The sequence below is a fragment of the Microtus pennsylvanicus genome, chromosome 9 (assembly GCF_037038515.1).
Source record: "Microtus pennsylvanicus isolate mMicPen1 chromosome 9, mMicPen1.hap1, whole genome shotgun sequence".
NCBI classification, from domain to species: domain Eukaryota; kingdom Metazoa; phylum Chordata; class Mammalia; order Rodentia; family Cricetidae; genus Microtus; species Microtus pennsylvanicus.
In genome coordinates this window covers 43,953,620-43,971,499 of record NC_134587.1, presented here as the reverse complement: position 1 = coordinate 43,971,499, position 17,880 = coordinate 43,953,620, and the positions used below count along the sequence as shown (strand labels likewise).

At 53.2% G+C, this 17,880-nt stretch overlaps 1 protein-coding gene across 1 annotated transcript in view; it reads right to left on the bottom strand.

Annotated features, from left to right (window-relative positions):
- Positions 1-355: 355 nt before the first annotated feature.
- Positions 356-17,880, bottom strand: part of Med27 (mediator complex subunit 27) — a 184,237-nt gene continuing 166,712 nt past the window's right edge. Inside the window, exons 6-8 of the mRNA XM_075985621.1 lie at positions 16,647-16,688; positions 2,174-2,251; positions 356-760 (exon numbers count right to left, since the gene is read on the bottom strand). Of these exons, the coding sequence (XP_075841736.1) occupies positions 626-760; positions 2,174-2,251; positions 16,647-16,688 (255 nt within the window). The 3' untranslated portion in view covers positions 356-625. The remainder of the gene's footprint in view (positions 761-2,173; positions 2,252-16,646; positions 16,689-17,880) is intronic.

Sequence of the window (17,880 nt, the reverse complement as noted above, 5' to 3'; positions counted from 1 at the left end):
CTGCCACCTGGGAAGGCCCGCTCTAGGTACCTGTGGTGCTGGCTCAATATCTTGCCTCAGAAGAAGCTGTGGAGGCAGACTTACAAAGAATTCTGTTTTTATTTATTATCTTCTTCTCCCCCCCTTTAAAGACAGGCCTAGACTGGCCTATAACTCCCCTTGTAGCAGAAGACAATATTAAACTCCCGATCCCCCTGTGGTGCTAGAGACTAATGAGGGCTGTGGTTGCTACAGAAGCAACCCTCGGAACTCCAGCCCAGTCCAAGGACTCTGCCGCAAGCGCAAACTCCTTAGGCTAAACTGAATCTGGAAGAAAGTCAGACATCACACAAGAAGCAAGAGACTGTGCCTTAGCCAGCGTACAAAAGGTTTACTGTTTACAAAAATAAGTTACAACAACAAGCAGACAAACCTCAACCCAAAAATAAAGAGCTCAGTCCAGTAATAGCTCATGGAACAAGAGACCATGGGGCTGACTCACAGGGAAGCCAGCACACGCCCTGCTGATGAGTGACAGCCAGTTCTGCCAGCAGACAGGCCCAGGGAGAACTGTGTGATAAATGGATCAGGCTGGTCTGCGAAGGTGCTGGAGCCATGGGCTGGGCAGCAGATGGGCTGGCTGGGGTCACTGCCGGCAGGTGTCATGGAAGGCTTCCAGGGTTCGAAAGTCCCTCCATGTTGGGGGAAGGCCATCTTGCAGAAACTTCCCGCAGCGCTGACATGGGGCCTGGAACAGCTTTATGTAGCTTCTCAACCAGGTCTGAAAAGAAGATAGACAGGAGAGAAAATGTCTGGGGACTCTACTCTCCTCAGCTGCCCTTGCTGTAAGCCCAGCAGCCCAAGGATGGGCTTCAGCAGGCTTTGACGCTGGCAGACACCTGTGGTCCCAATAAAAAGCTGTCTAACCCACAGCTTATCTCCCCGTTGACTTGGTTTTGATGTCTCCTGTTCTTCTGGAGATATTAACGCAGAAACCCCTACTTCCAGAGCTGGACCGTTCCCCAAGGCTATCTGGTGCCCTGCCGAATTTCTTCTTTCTGCAGCTCTGAACAGCAGGCAGGAGGTGCTGCGAGATTCTGTGCCAGGGCCATGTGCTCTGGGCTAATCTCATTTCAGAGGTTGTTCCTCTCTGTCACGGTGGGGCCTAACACAGCTGGGGCAGCCCCAGTGTCACCAAGTAACACAATAAGTGACAGCCACCCACCCTTGAGGTTGAGAGCCGAGGGCTCCCAGGCGTCATGCATAAGGATGAGGCTCAGGTAACTCAATTCTCCACCTCAAGGAGACTCACGGGTACAAGGGCCCAGCAAGCAGCCCTGAGAGCCAGGCAAGCCACATAAGTCAGTCCTGACCGTGTCAGCGGGAGGACACTGCTCTCTGAAGGCGTTGACACAGGCAGCTCCCGAGGGCCGCTTTGGCCCTCCCATAGGCTGGGTGTGCGGTTTGGAAATAAAAATGGGAAGGTGATAGGATGGTCTGTTCATTTCTGAATTCCCCACGCCAGTCAAGAGCACAGGGAAACTTGGTGTCATACACGTCAGGTAGCCAGTCTGTAGCTCACTGAAGACTGTCCCTTGCTCACTTCTCAGCACGGGGATGGATTCTCTGGGCCTTTGTGGCTGAACACCCAGCATCACCCTCCCAACACCATGCACTCGGTTCTCCAGCCAGGCATAGGCCTCGTGAGAAGCGAGCACCATTCTCTCTAAGACGCTGAGCTCCTGAGCTTGGGTGACAGTGAGCTGCCAGGCAACACCCTCATGCCACCGCTGCTCAGACCAGCAGGCAGGAAGCCCTGCAGCCAGAGCAGTGGAACAGAAGTAGTTCCCCGCGCAGGCAAGGACAATGGCTAGTGGCTCCCAGGGACGCTGTCCTACGGGATGGTCCTGACAGGTCCGGCTGCGGAAGACCTGCCTGCCTGCTGCTCTTGTGCTCACTCTCACCCCGACCTCCAGGTCTGAGAACAGCAGGAAGACAGGTTTGCCCAGCTACTGCTCCACACTTAGAGCCGGCCATAGGGTGGTGGGTTAGGAGTGGGATAGAATAGCTACTTGTCAGTGCCGGAAACTTCCGGAAGGCCACGTCTGTGGGCACTGCTTGTTCAGCTCTGATTACCTGGGGCTGGCTCATCAGACCTCTCCCTAGCTGAAGGCCTGACCCCGAAGTCACTTACCATGAAGGACCTGACCACAACATCTGGCATCTGGGGTAGTTGATAGTGGAGCAGGGCAGTGGTGGCGTGGTCTGTCACCTGGGGAACAAAGGGCAGTAACCATTAGTCAGAAGTTGCTAGCTTCAGAAGCAACAGCCTTGCTTTGGATCGCCTGCACCCCTCTCAAATAGGAAAGTTAGTGGAGTCACGAGAGGGAGGAGGCATAGCAGACAAGAGGACACAGGCCTGGAGACAAGTAGAGTGTGGAACATTCTGGCAACTGAAAATCTGGACAGGAAGAAGCATGGGAGAGGATGGAGCTCAAGGTAGGTGGGGAGGGGGACAGGGTGTGATACTTAGTCCAAAAGTGACAGACAGCAAGGGTGCAACGATCTCACCCCGTTTCCATGCTCCTCCGCCAGCCCTCCCACCCTGCCAACTCTTGTGGGTCTGCCTCTATCTAGCTCTTTGAAGGGTCCGTGTTCAGCATCTTTGTGGGCACACCCCAGTCTCCTAACTCCTCAGAAAAGGTGGTAGCAAGGCCTGGGGCCAGATAGCCTGAGGTCCTTAGGAGGCCGTGACGTAGGCACTGTCTTCTGGCCTTGATCCAGCCAAACACCTTGGGCATCAGTATCTCATCTTTGAAACAAAGGGGCTGGCTGAGGACCCCCTGCAGGTCTGAACATCCCCAAATTAGGAGTTAACTAATTTGAGAGTTGTATTTAAATTATTGGTTTATTTGACCTCCCTCATTAGAGACTCTTTTACATTTAAATACATTTTCTTATTTATTTTGTGTGGGGCATGTGTGTGTATGAGATCATGTGCACAGAGTGAGGCCAGAGGACAGCATCCAGGCGTCAGTTCTTTCCTCCCACCATGTGGGTCCTGGAGATCAAACTCAGGTTGTCAGGCTTGGCAGCAGGTACCTTTACCTGCTGAGCCATCTTGCTGGTAGTGGAAATTCTTGTCATTACAAATATAGTTAAAAAATAAAAGAGAACATGCCAGATAAAAATCATTGAGAACAAGAATCAACACGAGCCTAACATGCACAGACTTGTCGGTTCCAGCCTCAGCGGGACACCACGGCACACCAGTGGCCAGCAGGCTGAAGGCAACAGGGAAGCAAACTGGGGCAATCGGGAGGACAGGTCTAGGCCAGGGGGCAGAGAGGAATACCTGAAGTTGTATCACAAGTATGTGGGCCACTCTGCAGCCAGGCAAGCTGGCTCAGGCTCCCCAGCTCTCAGAGGGCAGTTTAGGCCCAGATGGATTTTAACCAGGTAGAGGAGGTTGTGGCATCATGCATCATGGGGGAGACAGGCTGATCAAGCTGTTCTCCAGGAAAGGACCCCTCCCCACCCTTAACGTGCTCCCTGCCCTGTGCTACCCTACCCCTGCAGCCTTCCTACATGATTGCTCTGGGTTCACGCTGTGTCCCCAGGCCTAGAAGCACAAGGCATACAGCAGGTGCCCAATGCACATTTTAATTAAAGAAGGGTACCTGGAAATGCGGCTCCCGGACAGGCACTGCCCTCCCGCAGAGACATCCCTCCCGCAGAGACATCCACGGTGCCTGTGTTGCACAAGCCCGAGGAATTCTTTCCCCGGGTGACTTTCCCCGGTGCCAGGCCTGCTTTATTTTAAGCTTCCTGACAGACAGCTTTCTAAAACGAGCAAAGCTTTCTTCCCGGCAGTAGTAGAAACTGTGACATGACCGTGTGGCTGCTGGGAGACAAACGGGCCGTCTTTCCTTAAGATGCCCACCCAAGCCCCGCTGTCCTCCCGTTCCAGGGATGACTACTCCCCTCAGATGGGTGCTGGCCACAGCGTTGACCCTAGGAGGCTCTTGGGAGGGGTCAGACCCTTCTCTTCACCCGATGGGGCTGGAGCTGGCCTGACAGGCTGCCTCGCACTGCATGGATATGCAGTTCTTGTGTTTCTTTTGTCTCGGTTAATACAAATGGCCACCATTGGAAATTCTGGACGCTTCAGAAGCTGTGGGGGCATCCGCACAGGTAACCACGTGAGAGGGCCTGCACAAACCCCACCCCCAGGTGGCTGCCATCAGTGGGTGCAGAGAAAGGTGTCCTGGATGGGCATGCCGCTGGCCTGAGTGCCCTGGTCTCACACTACCTGCACTCATGGTGCCTGCCTGGCTCCCGTAGCCTTTGGGATTTGCCAGCCAAACCAGACATGACTGTCCTCATAAACACCAGTGCCTTGAACCCAAACCAGACATGACTGTCCTCATAAACACCAGGGCCTTGAACCCAAACCTGACATGACTGTCCCACAACTGCCTGCACCTTGAACCCAGTCCTGCATCCCTGTGGCTTCCAGAGCTTTAATTGAGCTCCTGCTTCCTGGCCTGACAAACCCAAGTCCAGGCGAGGGCATGAGAGCTGAACTTACAAGTGAGGTGCAGGAGAGGCCTGCACACATAGCTCAGGATCGCCAAGAGGACAGGGCCGAGTCAGCGAGAAACGATCTTCTCCAGATAGGGGAAGTCAGGCCCTCTCTGACCTGGTATCTGACTCACAGGCAGGACACCTAATTAGTCTGCCTGCTCCTGGCCTGCCATCTGGCCTTCTTTTCAAAGGGTCCCATTTAAAGTTCCCCCTTTAACTGCCAAGTTTTTGCTGGTGACAGTTTTTACTCTGGCACTGATGCGATTGTTTAGGTTCTCAATATCGCACCAATTTCGGCAGCATTTTAATAGAAGGAAAAAGCAGCTGACTTCTGATTGTCCCCACTTCTTCTCCAGCCCCGTTCCGATCCCTGCATCTGAACCTCCAGCTCCAGGACACCGGAAGCTCCACCCGCCTGTTCTTCCTACCCCTCAGAGCATTGTTCCACCTTCAGTGAATTTTTTGTTGTTGTTTTGCACTTCCAGCAAGAGTTGTGTTTTGTTTGGCATTGAAGATGTGAAAAAAACATGCCTGAGCAACAAAAGATTGCTATTAACTAATTTTGTGAGGCCCAGGGACGGACCCACTGTGTTGTACGCTAATGATGTTCCTCAGGAGATAAAAGCGGCCCCCTCGCGCTGGAGGCTAGGGAAGAGCACTAATGCTCCTGAGAGGCTGGCCAAGGAGGATGCTGCCTGTAGGTTGAGTGCCGCGCTGAAACAAAGCTTGCAAAAGATCAAAGTGATTGGAACCGGGAAAGGAGGGAGGGGGAGAGGATGCGAGGTAACTACTGGACAGACAGGGACTAGGCAGGTACCACCTGTGGAGGACAGGGTCCCGGAGGGGGCGGGGAGAGGCCTCACTTCCCTCACTGTAGTGCGGGGACCACAGAGGCCTGGCCTGGCTCAGGGTGGGTCCCCATCTGGAGAGCAAAGGTAGCAGGCTGAGCCGACTGAAGTTTCCTCTGCCTCACTCAGCTCAAGGCTGTGAAGGTCTTTGTGCACCCAGATGGAGGAGAACTGAGCAGAGGGAGGGAGGAGGGACTCTTTCACGAGACCTTGAAGCAGCTGCCAGTAAACACTCTGGAGAGGAACTGCCAGTCAAAGCAGTCTCCCCAAGTTTCTCTGCCATACTGCGGTGCAGAGTGCCCTGAGTCTCCCTTCTAGGCTGGAGCTGTGTCAATCACAAAGAAAGAAAGAGGTGCTGCGGCGGAGTGCGCATGTGTGGTGGCCCTCGCTGGGCAGCAGGTTCACTGCTCTATACCTGGGTCCTGCCTTTCCTAAGAGTGGGATGACCTTGAGCATGGATCCCTCAGATCAGGAGAAGGACAGCATCTGACCTCACTCAACCCCCACAGCAACACCACAGAGCAACTGTTCCAAGTGCCACTTGCAAGTCAGAGAACCAAGTTCTCAAGGGACTTGCACAGGTTAGGTGGCTACTGTGTATATAGGAGCGCAGGGCTTGTCTAGACCACACCAACCTGAACTGAGAGTCAGACTCTGACCTATACCCAGTAGGCCCTCACTGCAGGCTTCTGGGGTGGACAAGTGCTCTGTGGGGTGCCAAATCCCAGGCCCTCTCCTCTCATGGGGGGAAGGGGACATCACTCCTAGGAAGGGGCTAATAAAGGCATCCAAATCCCTGGAGGTTCCTTCCGCCCTTGCTAGAGCCTGGGTCTATTTTCTGCCAAGCGAGAGGCTCCCCTTTCTCACTGCCCTGGCTTGAGGGACAACTGAACTCACCTCCTGTCTGTGCCAAGGGAGGGCTGGGGTGAGCAGAGCTACAGTACCTCAAAGGCAGTGCAAAGCAGAGATGGCTGGGGGTCCTGGTGGTGGTGATGCAGAGGCCACCTGTCCAACTGTCTAGTGATGGGTCTGGGACACACCCCTTCCCCCAGCCCAGGAGTCACAGTGACCAGAATATCAGGAAAAAAACAAGGCCACAGTGGTGATGGAGGAAGGATTCAGAAAAGAGGAGAGAGGGGAAGGTTTTAGACTGTCAACACCCAGCATGTTCTCCTGGAAGAGAAGGATCTAGAAGGGCAAGAGGATGATGAGGGCAATCAGCAGCCAGGGTAGGAGCGACCACATGATTTTTAGCCCGTCCCCTCGGCTGCAGCGTGGCTGTGTATTTCCTCCTGACCTTGCTCATTTCTACACAGCTTTAACTTGGGGCAGTTCGTTTCTTTTTCTAAAACAAGAGGCCCTAGCATGTCTGACCTGGGGATTAGCCACAGGGGCTCAGAAGCCCTCTCAGGTGGGAGGTACCGCTTGCCAGCCCCAGCTTCTAGCAGGGGAATTGAGGACTGCGGCTTAAGCATTCAGGAGGTTAGGATGCCCAGGCCACCAGGGGGCAGGACAGCAGCCCAAAGTGAGATGGCTTCAGCCTCCAGCAGCCCTCCATCCAACCCTCTTTCTAAAGCAACGATTACTGAACAGAGCCGAATGCCCAAGTCTGTCTCTGCCAAGCTAGGGAGCTAGGGCCACTATTGAAGGTACTCCCCTGTAGGGTTCATAAACGGAAAGTTAAGTACCCATGTAACCACAAGCTGTTTACTCAAAAGAGAAGCTGCTGGGGACTAGACTCTGGCTTCCCTCCAGGCAGCACTGGCTTCCACATGCACGCTGTGGATGTGATTTGGCGGGAGGCTGGGGGATCTGGAAAGCCCTGGCTGCATCACTCCCTCGCTGGACCTCGTAAGAAAGCAGGAGCTGGGGTCAGGGCCAATGGCCTGGTCCCACAGGTCCTGCAGCCAGGTTTCCAGCACTCACAACTCCCTGCCCTAAAGAGAACTGGGAAGTCCCACCCCTGACCTTTCCAGGGGTGACTTCAAAGCCTCTTCCTTTTAGAGAGGGTCTTACTATACAGCCCTGACTGGCCTGGAACTTACTATGTACACTATGCTAGCCTCGAACTTACAGGAATCTGCCTACCTCTGCCTCCCGAGTGCTGGGATTAATGGTGTGCACCACTATGTCGGCCACCATGGATATATTTTTTAAGATAGCAGATGCCAGATGGTAAGAGGTGCTAGGTTTCTGCCTCACTCCAGGTGCCCGCCTGATGCTTTGATGTGATGCATCTTCACAAGGCCCCGGTTCTGCTAACCTGTCCCTCCAGGTTTCAGCACCGAGTTAGCAGCGAGCTGAGTGCGCGCTGCCAATGTGCTCGTGCCATTCCCCTAAACCAGAGACATAAAACTGACCTTAGGAGGGCGAAGACGTTCTCACGCCATGCATGGACCACTCCGCAAGTCTAACAACAGCAATCCTACCCTAGTGAAGAGGAGCCCCAAACAACACTCAGGAGCAAATTACTTGTGGGCTCTGGAGCCAGATTTATAGGAGCTTGATATGTTAAGGCCTTAAAGAGATAGCAGCCCTTGCTAACAACCTGCACCGGCTTTAGGATAAATACTGAAGGCAGCCTTAAAAGTCTCCATTCAATGAAAAGAGGAGTCACCATTATCTCAAAATCAGATGCTCTGAAGTCCTGAAAGTGGTGTTGGGGGTTATGGGAGCGCTGCAGATAGAAGCCTCTAAAACACAGTGGGGCGGAAGCAGGGGATTTACCACTTATTATGCAGCCCTAGTCTCTAATCAGAGACAGGATTTGTGTGCCGTGGGCTCAGCAGGCCTGGGGGCCTGAAGAGGAAGCAAGGAGGCCCACAGGGACGGAGGATTACTCAGGCGAGATCGATACTCTGCTTTGTGTGAAGAAGGAGGCCATCTGCATGGGCTCTGCAGAGCTTATCATTGTCACTCGGGCCAGGCCATACTGGTCTGGGGCAGAAAGGGGAGGTGGAGACAGACCCAGCTGCCCCATCAGCCCTCAGATCCCGCTGCACCTTGGGATCAAGCCCTGCATTTGAGAAGTACGAGTCTGCAGATGCCATGTGCTTTACACAGTTTCCAGCAGGCATAGACAGGGGCTTCCAAATGAGTATCTGGGTGGGCAGGGCTATACTACCCCTTTAGAGTTTCAGACACAATACACTAATGGAAGAAGTCCTTAGTTCCATGGACCCAGGCACAGACTGGCTGTGGATGACCTCCATGGTCGGCTGTGTACTTAAACACCCTGACATAGAATGCAGGGTTCTGATCCCAGGCTCGCCTCCTTTCAGCCCACAGTGGACACTGCAGCAGCCTGTGAGCCTGCCTGTCCCACCACAGCTGTTTGACCCTGTCTGGAAAGCTCCTCTCTCACTAAGGCCTTCCAGTACTGACATGCAGTCTGGTGGCTACCTGTACTGACTGGTCCTGGCACTTAGGGTAAGCTCCCTCGTGTGGGGGCATCAAGCCTGACACTGCCCGTGCCTGAGAACAGATGTCCCTGTTTCTAGGCTGCACTCTCTGGGAATGAGGTCCTTGAGCCAGCTCCGGACATCGGAGAGCAGCATGTCTCTGCACTGGGCACCACTGACGTAATAGTAGGACCTAAACTAAGAGACAGTAAGTGAAAAGGCAGCTGGACGGGAGGGGAGGCAGCTGTGGGATGGGAGGGGAGCCTGGGAGAGCAGGGACGCCTCATTCCTCTGGGAGAGTGGGAGCTCTCCAGGGTCCTGACCACTGTGCACTTTTATGTAGCAGGGCCGAGGAAAAGACATGGTGGGTGGGTCCTTGACATTTTTCAGGATTAAGGAATTGAGGCTCTTCATTAGGTGAAAAAGGTTTAACACTTTCCAGATGGTAAGATGCCAGACTGTCACAGGTTGCAGCAAAGTCTGGGCCAAGAGGCACCTGGATTGCTCTGCCCTCACTTGGTTATTTCTGCAGCTGACACATAGTCATGCCTATTTCTCCCTCCACTGCAGGCCACATAGGTGTGGTGTCACTGGTGGTGTGCCCTCTCAGGAAACTGTCCCAGGTCCTATCAAGCTGCCCATTGGGTACAGCGGGGAGCTGTAACTCACGTGTATTTTTACACTGAAGCTGCTTGCTCTTTGGCCAGAGGAAGAGGTGACAGGGCCAAAGAAACAGGACGATGGAGGAAGCTTTGGTGGGAGTGATTGGGCTTGCCATGTGGCTGGATCTTCAGTTTACTTTATACAAATACATCCCTTAAAATGGGGCCATGCACATAGCTCAGGTTCTGTGGTCCAGAGCCCCCGTGACAGCAGCAACAGCAGAAGCACATTCTAGGAACCTTTTGTGCCACGCACCTCATCGCTGGGATCGTCACAACACATACCCCACAAGGGAGGTGTGATCTGTTCTGCCTTTTTGCAGAGAAGGAGTTAAACTTACTAAGGACAAATTCTTGGCCTGAGGTTACACGGCTCATGCTCTAAACAACAGGGTCCACTATGAGGAGCCAGGAGTCCTGTGCAGGAGAAACTGGCCAACAGGGAGCAGAGGGGATGGAGGGGGCCTTCCTTAGGAGGAAAAGGCCACTGGCAAGAGCACTTCCAAGGCAGAGTAGTAGGGACCACATGTATACAAAGGTTATTTTACATATCCTGCCTATGACATCAGTTCACTTCACATTATAGTCTCCAAAACAGATGAGGAAACTGGGGAGGCATGGCCAGGATCTGGCCACCTGCAGATGGCTCTTGCTGGGACAGTCACCACAGGGAGCATGATGGGAAGCAGCTAGGCTTGAAGTGTATGGACCAGCAGTGCTAGCAGCTCAAGCTGTGAAATGGGGGTATCTAGTGGGAGGAGCCAGTCTTCCCAGAAGCCGCTGTCAGTTCTGACGGCCTGTCCTGTGTCCCTTCCCTTCAGGAAGAAGAGAGCTATCAAGATAAAGAATGGCTGTCCTGTGACCCCTCTAATGGCAGAAAACCACAAGTCACTCCTGGGGTATGTTTAAGCCACTTAGTATGTCCAAGAGGCCAGGGGGGCTGTCCAGGCTGTCCTGGGTCTATTTGCTGCACACAGCTGGATGCATGGGAACACCTGAACTGTGACTACACTGTGCCAGGGGAGCCTGAAGGAAAGAGACTTGCCTCTTCTCTAAGAGGAAACCTGTTCTGGGGACGGACACTTGTGGGTGTGGACTAGCCCTTCAGGGAGGGTGGTGGCAGTCAGCCTGAACAGTTCTTCCTCTTTTCCTTGGCTCCCAGGCCTGGACGATGTTCTTGCTTAGCTAGCCCACTTGGTCTAGACTGGCTGGTGGCTGAGGGCACAGCACCCTCTCGGATAACCATGGAACCACCTGCCTCTCTTTCCCAACTCAACAGCCTACTCCGAGATACACAGCTTGCTCCTGCTGGGAGACAGAGCCTACCTGCCTGCATGAAGCAGCTCATCTGTCCTGGAGCTTGGGAAGCTGTGTCCTCAGCTCTGTCCATTTGGGACGCTTGTGAGGCAACAACATGGACACAGAGGAAAACAATACACACTATGCTCCTCACTGTGCTGGCTGAGGGGTCCCTCTGAGTGTGACAGCCTCTCTGGTACAAGAGCTGGGTAGAGTGTGGCCTGTGAGTCTCACTTCAGCCTCTATTTCTCGACACCTTCAGATGTGGTGTCCTGACCAAGGGTCTTGGTTAATTTTTTTTTTTCTGAAGAGAAATGTGGAAATTGGCAGGGGGTAGCTCAGACTATGTAGTGAGCCTCCTGGGTGATGTGAGATGCCACAGTAGGGCCAGTACTCAGGTCACATCCAGCCCAGCCTCACTGAGGGAAGGAGGGCTCTCATCCTCTGGAAACTTCCTGTGTTGGCATGGTTACCTTCTGAGGACTTGGAGCTGGCATGGACTGGGCGTGAGGGGCACTAAGGGAAGAGACCAAGTCACGCAAGGCACTCGGGGGACACAGCCTCCTGTCAGTCTCCTGCAAAGTGCCTGACGGGTGCCCAGAGGCATTTCTGGATAGAATGTCCCCAGAAAAGGCCCTGTCTTTCACATCAAAGGATGGCTGAGTAAACAAACAAGGGGGTAAGGGCAGTGGCACCCATTGGGCAACCCACCTGTCTACTGTGGGGTGGGATTTGATGGGCTCTGTGCCCTTCTGCTGCCCATGGAACAATGGCAATGGCTAAGAGTGTTCTGTGGCCACTTAGGTTTGTTCTCCATGTCCAGGCGGAGACCCTGGGGAGCAGAGGCTGGCCCTTCAGAGACTATCCTTTTCTGTCCCCCGCCACCTTGTCTGTCTGAGGCCTCATGTGTTCTCCACCTTTCTCTAGTCCCTGCAAGGACTCAATGCAGCGAGTGGCTCAGACAGGCTCGCATTCCCCCCAAGTTGCTGGAGGAAAATGCACACTGTTTTGAAATGAGGGGGTTAAAGATCAAAACAGTGAGTGCCCCTGCAGAGTTTAAATGCCAGGAAAATACAAGCTTGCTTGAAGCCTAGCTGGCTCTGTGATTCTGGCCTTTCAGAGGGTCCCCTTCTTTCTAAGTCTCATTCTCTGAATCCACACTGCTGGAAACTCGTGGGCTATAAAAAGCCGCTTCGCCTTAGGATGAAGTGCAAGGCGCCTCTGGGGTGGTGCAGTAAATGACAGGCACCTGTTGGCAGGCACAGCCTCACAGCAAGCTGTCCCCCACGCAGTCACTGCCTTGCACTTGGGTACAGAGTCTAATGAGTAAGATAGAAGAAAGCTTGCTGACAGTCAGTGTCCACAGACAAAAGGCAGCACGCACTTTACTCCTCATGACTGGTGCGCTGCAGAGCCACAGGGACTTGGGCATAGGCCTCCAGACAATGTAACAGTGGCCTGCCCTTCCTCCTGAAGCAAAAAGGCATGGGTAAGCTTGCTTTGGCTCTACAAGGCCATCAGTCCCCTTCTGTCCAGAGGGAAAGACCGCAGGGACTTCCTGCCTTCCTAGCAGTGCCAAGAAAGGGCGTCCTCAGGTGCCACCAGAGCAGTGGGGGATGGGGGGAGGGGGGCTGCAAGTTTCTTGCAGTGACCAGGGAGGTTCAGCTCAGAAGTGGGTCTACTAATGCAGTCTGCCCTGAACTCCAGCTCTCTGGAAAGTGGGCAATTCTGCTTGAGAAGTCCCCTCGCTCAGGGCACATAACCTCCTTGCCACAGCAAACTGTTCTCCTGATGCACGGGACACTACTGCACTGGGCTGGGCTTTCCCCAATAATCTGCCATTGCTGGCTGGTCTGCTGGGCAGGCATAAGCAGGCTAGTGAGGTGCAGAAGAGTTAGCTTCATGCTCTCAGCCAGCACCCACTACTGGCAGCATCAATAACACCCCACGTTTCAGTGGGGGACAGGAAAACAGAAGTGAGAAGAGTGGATCTTAAAAAGCAGAGTTTAGAAGGCTGTCAGTCAACCCTGGTCTCTGGTGCTGATTCTCAACGCTAACCATCACTCCGCAAGCTGTGCCACACAGAACTGCCTTCGCTGTGGGGCCTGACAGAGGGAAGAAAAGGGAAGCGGGACAGAGTATCAGATACACCTTCTTCTGATACCACCAGCACCTTCTACAAGCTTGGAGCACAGGCTTCCTGATGCTACACCAGTTCCATGGGACATGATTAGTTGGGGCTTCACTGAGAGGACTAAGCTGGGTTCTGTAGCACATTATTTTCTCAGATATCCCTCCATCTGACAGCACAGACAGTCTCCTCCGGCAGGCTCTTCCTTGCTCCTGAGACCTCACCATTACCTGTCTGTAGAACGCCGACACCCACCCCAGGGCGGGTCAGCACCGGAGGTTAACCCCCGAGTACACAGGAGTAAGGGTGAGGGGACAGAGACTCTGAGATGTCCTGCCCCACTGGGGTGAACCCACCACCTGGATCAGTCTGTTCTCACTACTTCAAACACGCTATGTAGAGTACAGAGGAGACCGGCAAGTGCCCACAAACCTCTCCAACTGCCCTTAAAAGTTCACTTTAGACTCTGCGGCTGGGTGTGCCCGTGGGCTCAGACAAAGACTGGCAGGATGTTTCCAGGGAGGGGTGGGTAAAAATATGGCAGCACAGTCTAAATCTGTGCTTCAGAAAATCCCCATTTCACACCCTGCCCGAGCTCCTGATACGCTTCTTATATGCATTCAAAAACAACTCACTTAGACAGAACCGTTTTTAAGAAGGCAGGGCTAGGGGCCCTATTTGAAGGAGGGTTCATTATCAAAGGCCAGGTTCTGGGCTGCAGGCTGCCAGGCTCCACTCCAAGGCTTGAGAAGTCCTGAAGGCCACTGTGGGGCACGGAGAAGAAATTATTGCTATGCCACAGAGGGCACGAAGAAAGAACTGGGTTAAAGGATAGACAAACGTCGGCTTTAATGATGATGACTCCTCTGGCAAAACAAGACCGCGATAGTGAACACTTTCCTCCTTCTTCTCGAAGGGACATGGAGGGGAAACCGTCAAGAGCAGACAGAAAATAACTGTTTATAGCTGAGATGGTGTCTGTGTCACCAACAGAGCCTGCACAGGTCCTAGGCCCTGAAGACTGGGTGTGGGATCACAGCTCCTTCCATTTGGCTCTGGACGGGGAAGCGAGGCTAGATCTGTACATTTCTAGGGATGCTGGGGTGAAGGAATGCTAGCAGGCCCAGAACAATGATGCTCTCAGATAAATAATGGTCTTGTTCTTGAAATAGTCTGAGCTCTATACAAGAACTTGAAGGGCAGCCTAGACAGACCCTGCAGGGACAGCCGTGGCCTGTTGTCCCTTCCTGAGCACTGTGACCAAATACCCAACCAAGTGGAGAAAGGGTTCTTTTGGGCTCACTTTGAGGGTACAGTTCCACACAGAGGGCAAGGCATGGCAGCAGGGGGCTCCCTGGCTGCAGAAGTGTCCAGCTGGGACTCCACATCCCATCATCCTCCCCAGAACAGAATGGAAGCCTAAGGTCTGCACCCCCCCCCCCGGCAGCCTTCTTCCTCCACTTAGGCCCGACCTCCCAAGTTTCACCACTTCCTGTACTAATTACCTCCCAAGTTTCACCACTTCCTGTACTAATTACTGATCTTACTTAAGTCACCATATTGGGGTACCCACTTGGTCAGCTCGCCTAACTCTACCTCAAATGCCAACTGCTTCCTTCGACCACTGCTGACATCTTCCAAAGCCCTGGTACCTGTAATGGTTCATCTCTGCCCATTGGATTCGGAGTTACCATGGAAACATACCTATATGTGTGTGTCTGAGTTTTTCCAGAAAGGCTGAGCTAAAAAGGGAGGGTCCACCCAGGATGTGGGCAGTGACATTCCATCTACTGGGTCCTGCACGGAATCAAAGGGAGGAAGAGAGCCAAGCACCAGCATTCATCCCTCCACTTCCTGAATTCTGACTCCTGCTGGATACTGACTGTAACAGCCTTGGCTCTGGTTTAGGCTCTGCTGGCTTGCCCACTGTACCCTTCTTGTTCAGGGCAGCTTTATTCAGACTTTATTCAGGTGTGACAAGGTCATGACCTCTGTATGCCACAGTGCATGAGACACCCTAAACGTGCTGTTCAGTTTCAGGCTGTGCTCACGACAGCAAATGGGAGTGTGGTCAGGGTGATGAGAAGGGATCCACCATGCCCTCTGCTGACTGCACCTGGGCAGGGGCTTCCCTCGGAGAGGTGACATGTTGATGAACCAAACAGAGAAGGCTGCTGAACACGTGAAGGCACCAAACTCCAAGGAGCTGTCCACTTAAAATAGCTAACTTTATATTATGCAAATTCCACATTATGAAATAAAAAAGGCCTATGCCTCCTGGCACACCTTGGGCACAAACTACTCATGGGAAGAATGTGGGCCAATGGGCCATGTGTCCCAGCTCTGAGTGGTTCCTGAGGTATTTCTTACCAGAGAACAGTATCCAAATCCTGTGCCCATCCCTAAGACACTTGCCAACCAGGCTCTTTTTTAAAAGATTCCCTAGGAACTCCTCTTGGCCACTCCAGTCTAAAGGCCGTTCCTCCTCTGGTCCTCTGGCACAGCCCCAGACAGCCTGTCTTCTTGTGTTATTCCCTGGTATTCTGGACCTAGCACAGTGCTGGAGAGAACCGGTCCTTGTCAAGGGAACAAATGAAAAGGCAGCTGTTAGACGAGAGCCGAGCTGGGGGCCAGTGCAGAGCAGGAGATAGGAGTGCTGCCTGCAGGGAAGCTGGCTCACGTGCTTTAGGGGTGTGCAGTGAACCCCCACACACCATGGGGTCATGCCAGAAGCTTTCCCCTCCCAGAGCCGAGGAGTTGAATTCTCACACCATTTCTTATTTAAATTTGTAAAATTTAAAATTGTTTTTATGTGTATGGGTGTTCTGCGTGGATGTCTGTGTACCATGTGTGTGCAGTGCTCTCTCTCTCTCCTCGGAGGCCAGAAGAGGGCGCCTGATCCCCTGGAACTGGAGTTTCAGACAGTTGCAAGCTGCTATGTGGGTGCTGGGAATCAAACTCCAGTCCTCTGAGGAGCAGAAAGCACTCTAAAGGCCGGGTCATCTCTCGAGTCCTACTTCTTCTTCTTAACAGTTCTTTATGCTTTTTAGGACAAAGGCAAACAAGCAGGGGTGAGGGCAGGTGGCGGGCAGAGTGGAGGAGGCAGGGCTCCATGCTGCCTGCTTCTCTTAGCCCACCTCCATGCGCTTGGGCAGACCCCAGGTGCCGAAACTGCATTTCAAGACCAGGTGGAGCTTGGAACTACCTGAAAGATTCTGCCTCGATACCGCCTACACCACACATAGCAGGTCACCCCTGTGAGCATACAGCCCTCTGGTCTCGGATGCTATAGCCACCATTACCACCTCAGAAACAAAGCACGGCCACCACTCCCACATGTCCTCTGGCTTCCTGCTTCACCCACAGCAACCACCAACCTGATTTACACCCCAACCTAACTACTCTCCCATGTCACAGAAATGAGCGTACAGTAGGAAGTTTTGTTTTGTATGTCCGTTTCCCCACTCATGGAACCCAGGCAGTACGCTGGGCAGGAGAGATGACCTTGACTTCTGATTCTCCTGCTTTTGCCTCCCAAGTACTGGGGTTATGGTGTGTGTGACCATGTCACCCAGGGCTTTGTGCCTTCCAGGCAAGCACTCTACCCAGCCTGAGCCCAGTCCCACTCTTTCATGCCCCCCATTCACTTTTAAAAGAGACTCCGAGTTGAGGAAGTGTATACCCAAAATCATTCATGGCTTCCCTGTGCCTCCTGAGTAAGACAAAGAGGACAACTTACCTTCTGGAATACTTGATAGTTGGATTTGGACCATATGTCAAGCTGTTGGAGAGAGAGAGAGAGAGAGAAAGAGAGCTTCAGTCAACTCAAGAAAATAAAACTGTGACTGAGTGGGACCCAAGTGGCAGAGGCCTGCGAGGGCCTGCCCAAGTTTCTTCTTTACCCACCTCCAGGAGACTTAAATGAAAGAAAACGATATGGGGTCATCAGTCTCCAGGCCCCATGGCCTGAGCTTCCTGTTCACTTTAGAACCTGCGTCTTCCTGAGGCTCTGGGTTCCCTTTAAGTGCTGAGCATAGGGTGACTATGCTCTTCTCCTGGATTGTCCTTCCCACAGGCTTGCATGGCTCCTCTTGGACTCCCCTCGAAGCTCAATGTCACTATAATTAGGAAGGCTTTCCCCAGCCACCTATCAAGTATTATCCCCGATAGCTGCTTTCCTCACCCTTTGGAAAGGCAAAGCGTTTCTAATACGACTGCCTGAAGCGCTGTTATGTCTACATTCGCTCCTGACTTGGCCCAGACAGAATGTGAGTTCAGTGGGCAGAGTGTCGGGGCCTGGCACATCATGGGCATCCGTGGCCACTGCAGAGCGAAGCAGCAGCAGCGTGCAACCGAGGACGCTGGTCACACTAGGCATCACACCAGACCTGCCACACACGTTCATGTCGTCTCCAGGACGGGCTTGGCTTTCCACAGGAGGGAGTCCAGAGCCATCTCCTGCCAAGGTCAACTCGAGAGGCCTCTCTCAGATGGCAGGTGGCATCATCTGGCTGCTCAAACCTGCTGGCACTGGCAGGCCTTGGGAGGGTTTTTATATTTTTAAATTTACTCTTCTCTCATACATTACAGCGCTACTGCAGTTTCCTCTCCTTCCACTCCTCCCAGGTCCCTACTCCCCAGCTCCCCTCTCCCCCAGATCTACTCCTCCTCTGTATCTCTTCATAAAAGGGCAGGCAGACCTCCCAGGGATACCAACCAAACATGGCCTAACAAGCTACAATAAGACCAGGCGCAAACCCTCATAGCAAGGCTGGATAAGGCAACCCAGTTGCAGGAAAAGGGTCCCAAGAACAGACAAGTGTCAGACACCCCCACTGGTCAGGGAGTTGTCTTTTAACTTACATATTCTCCTTGTTTTGTTTTTTAGCGGCACATTCCTGCTGGGCTCTGGTACTGGCTGGGTTAGGAGGCCCTGATCTAAGGAGATCCCACCAGTCCCAGAAGTGATGTGG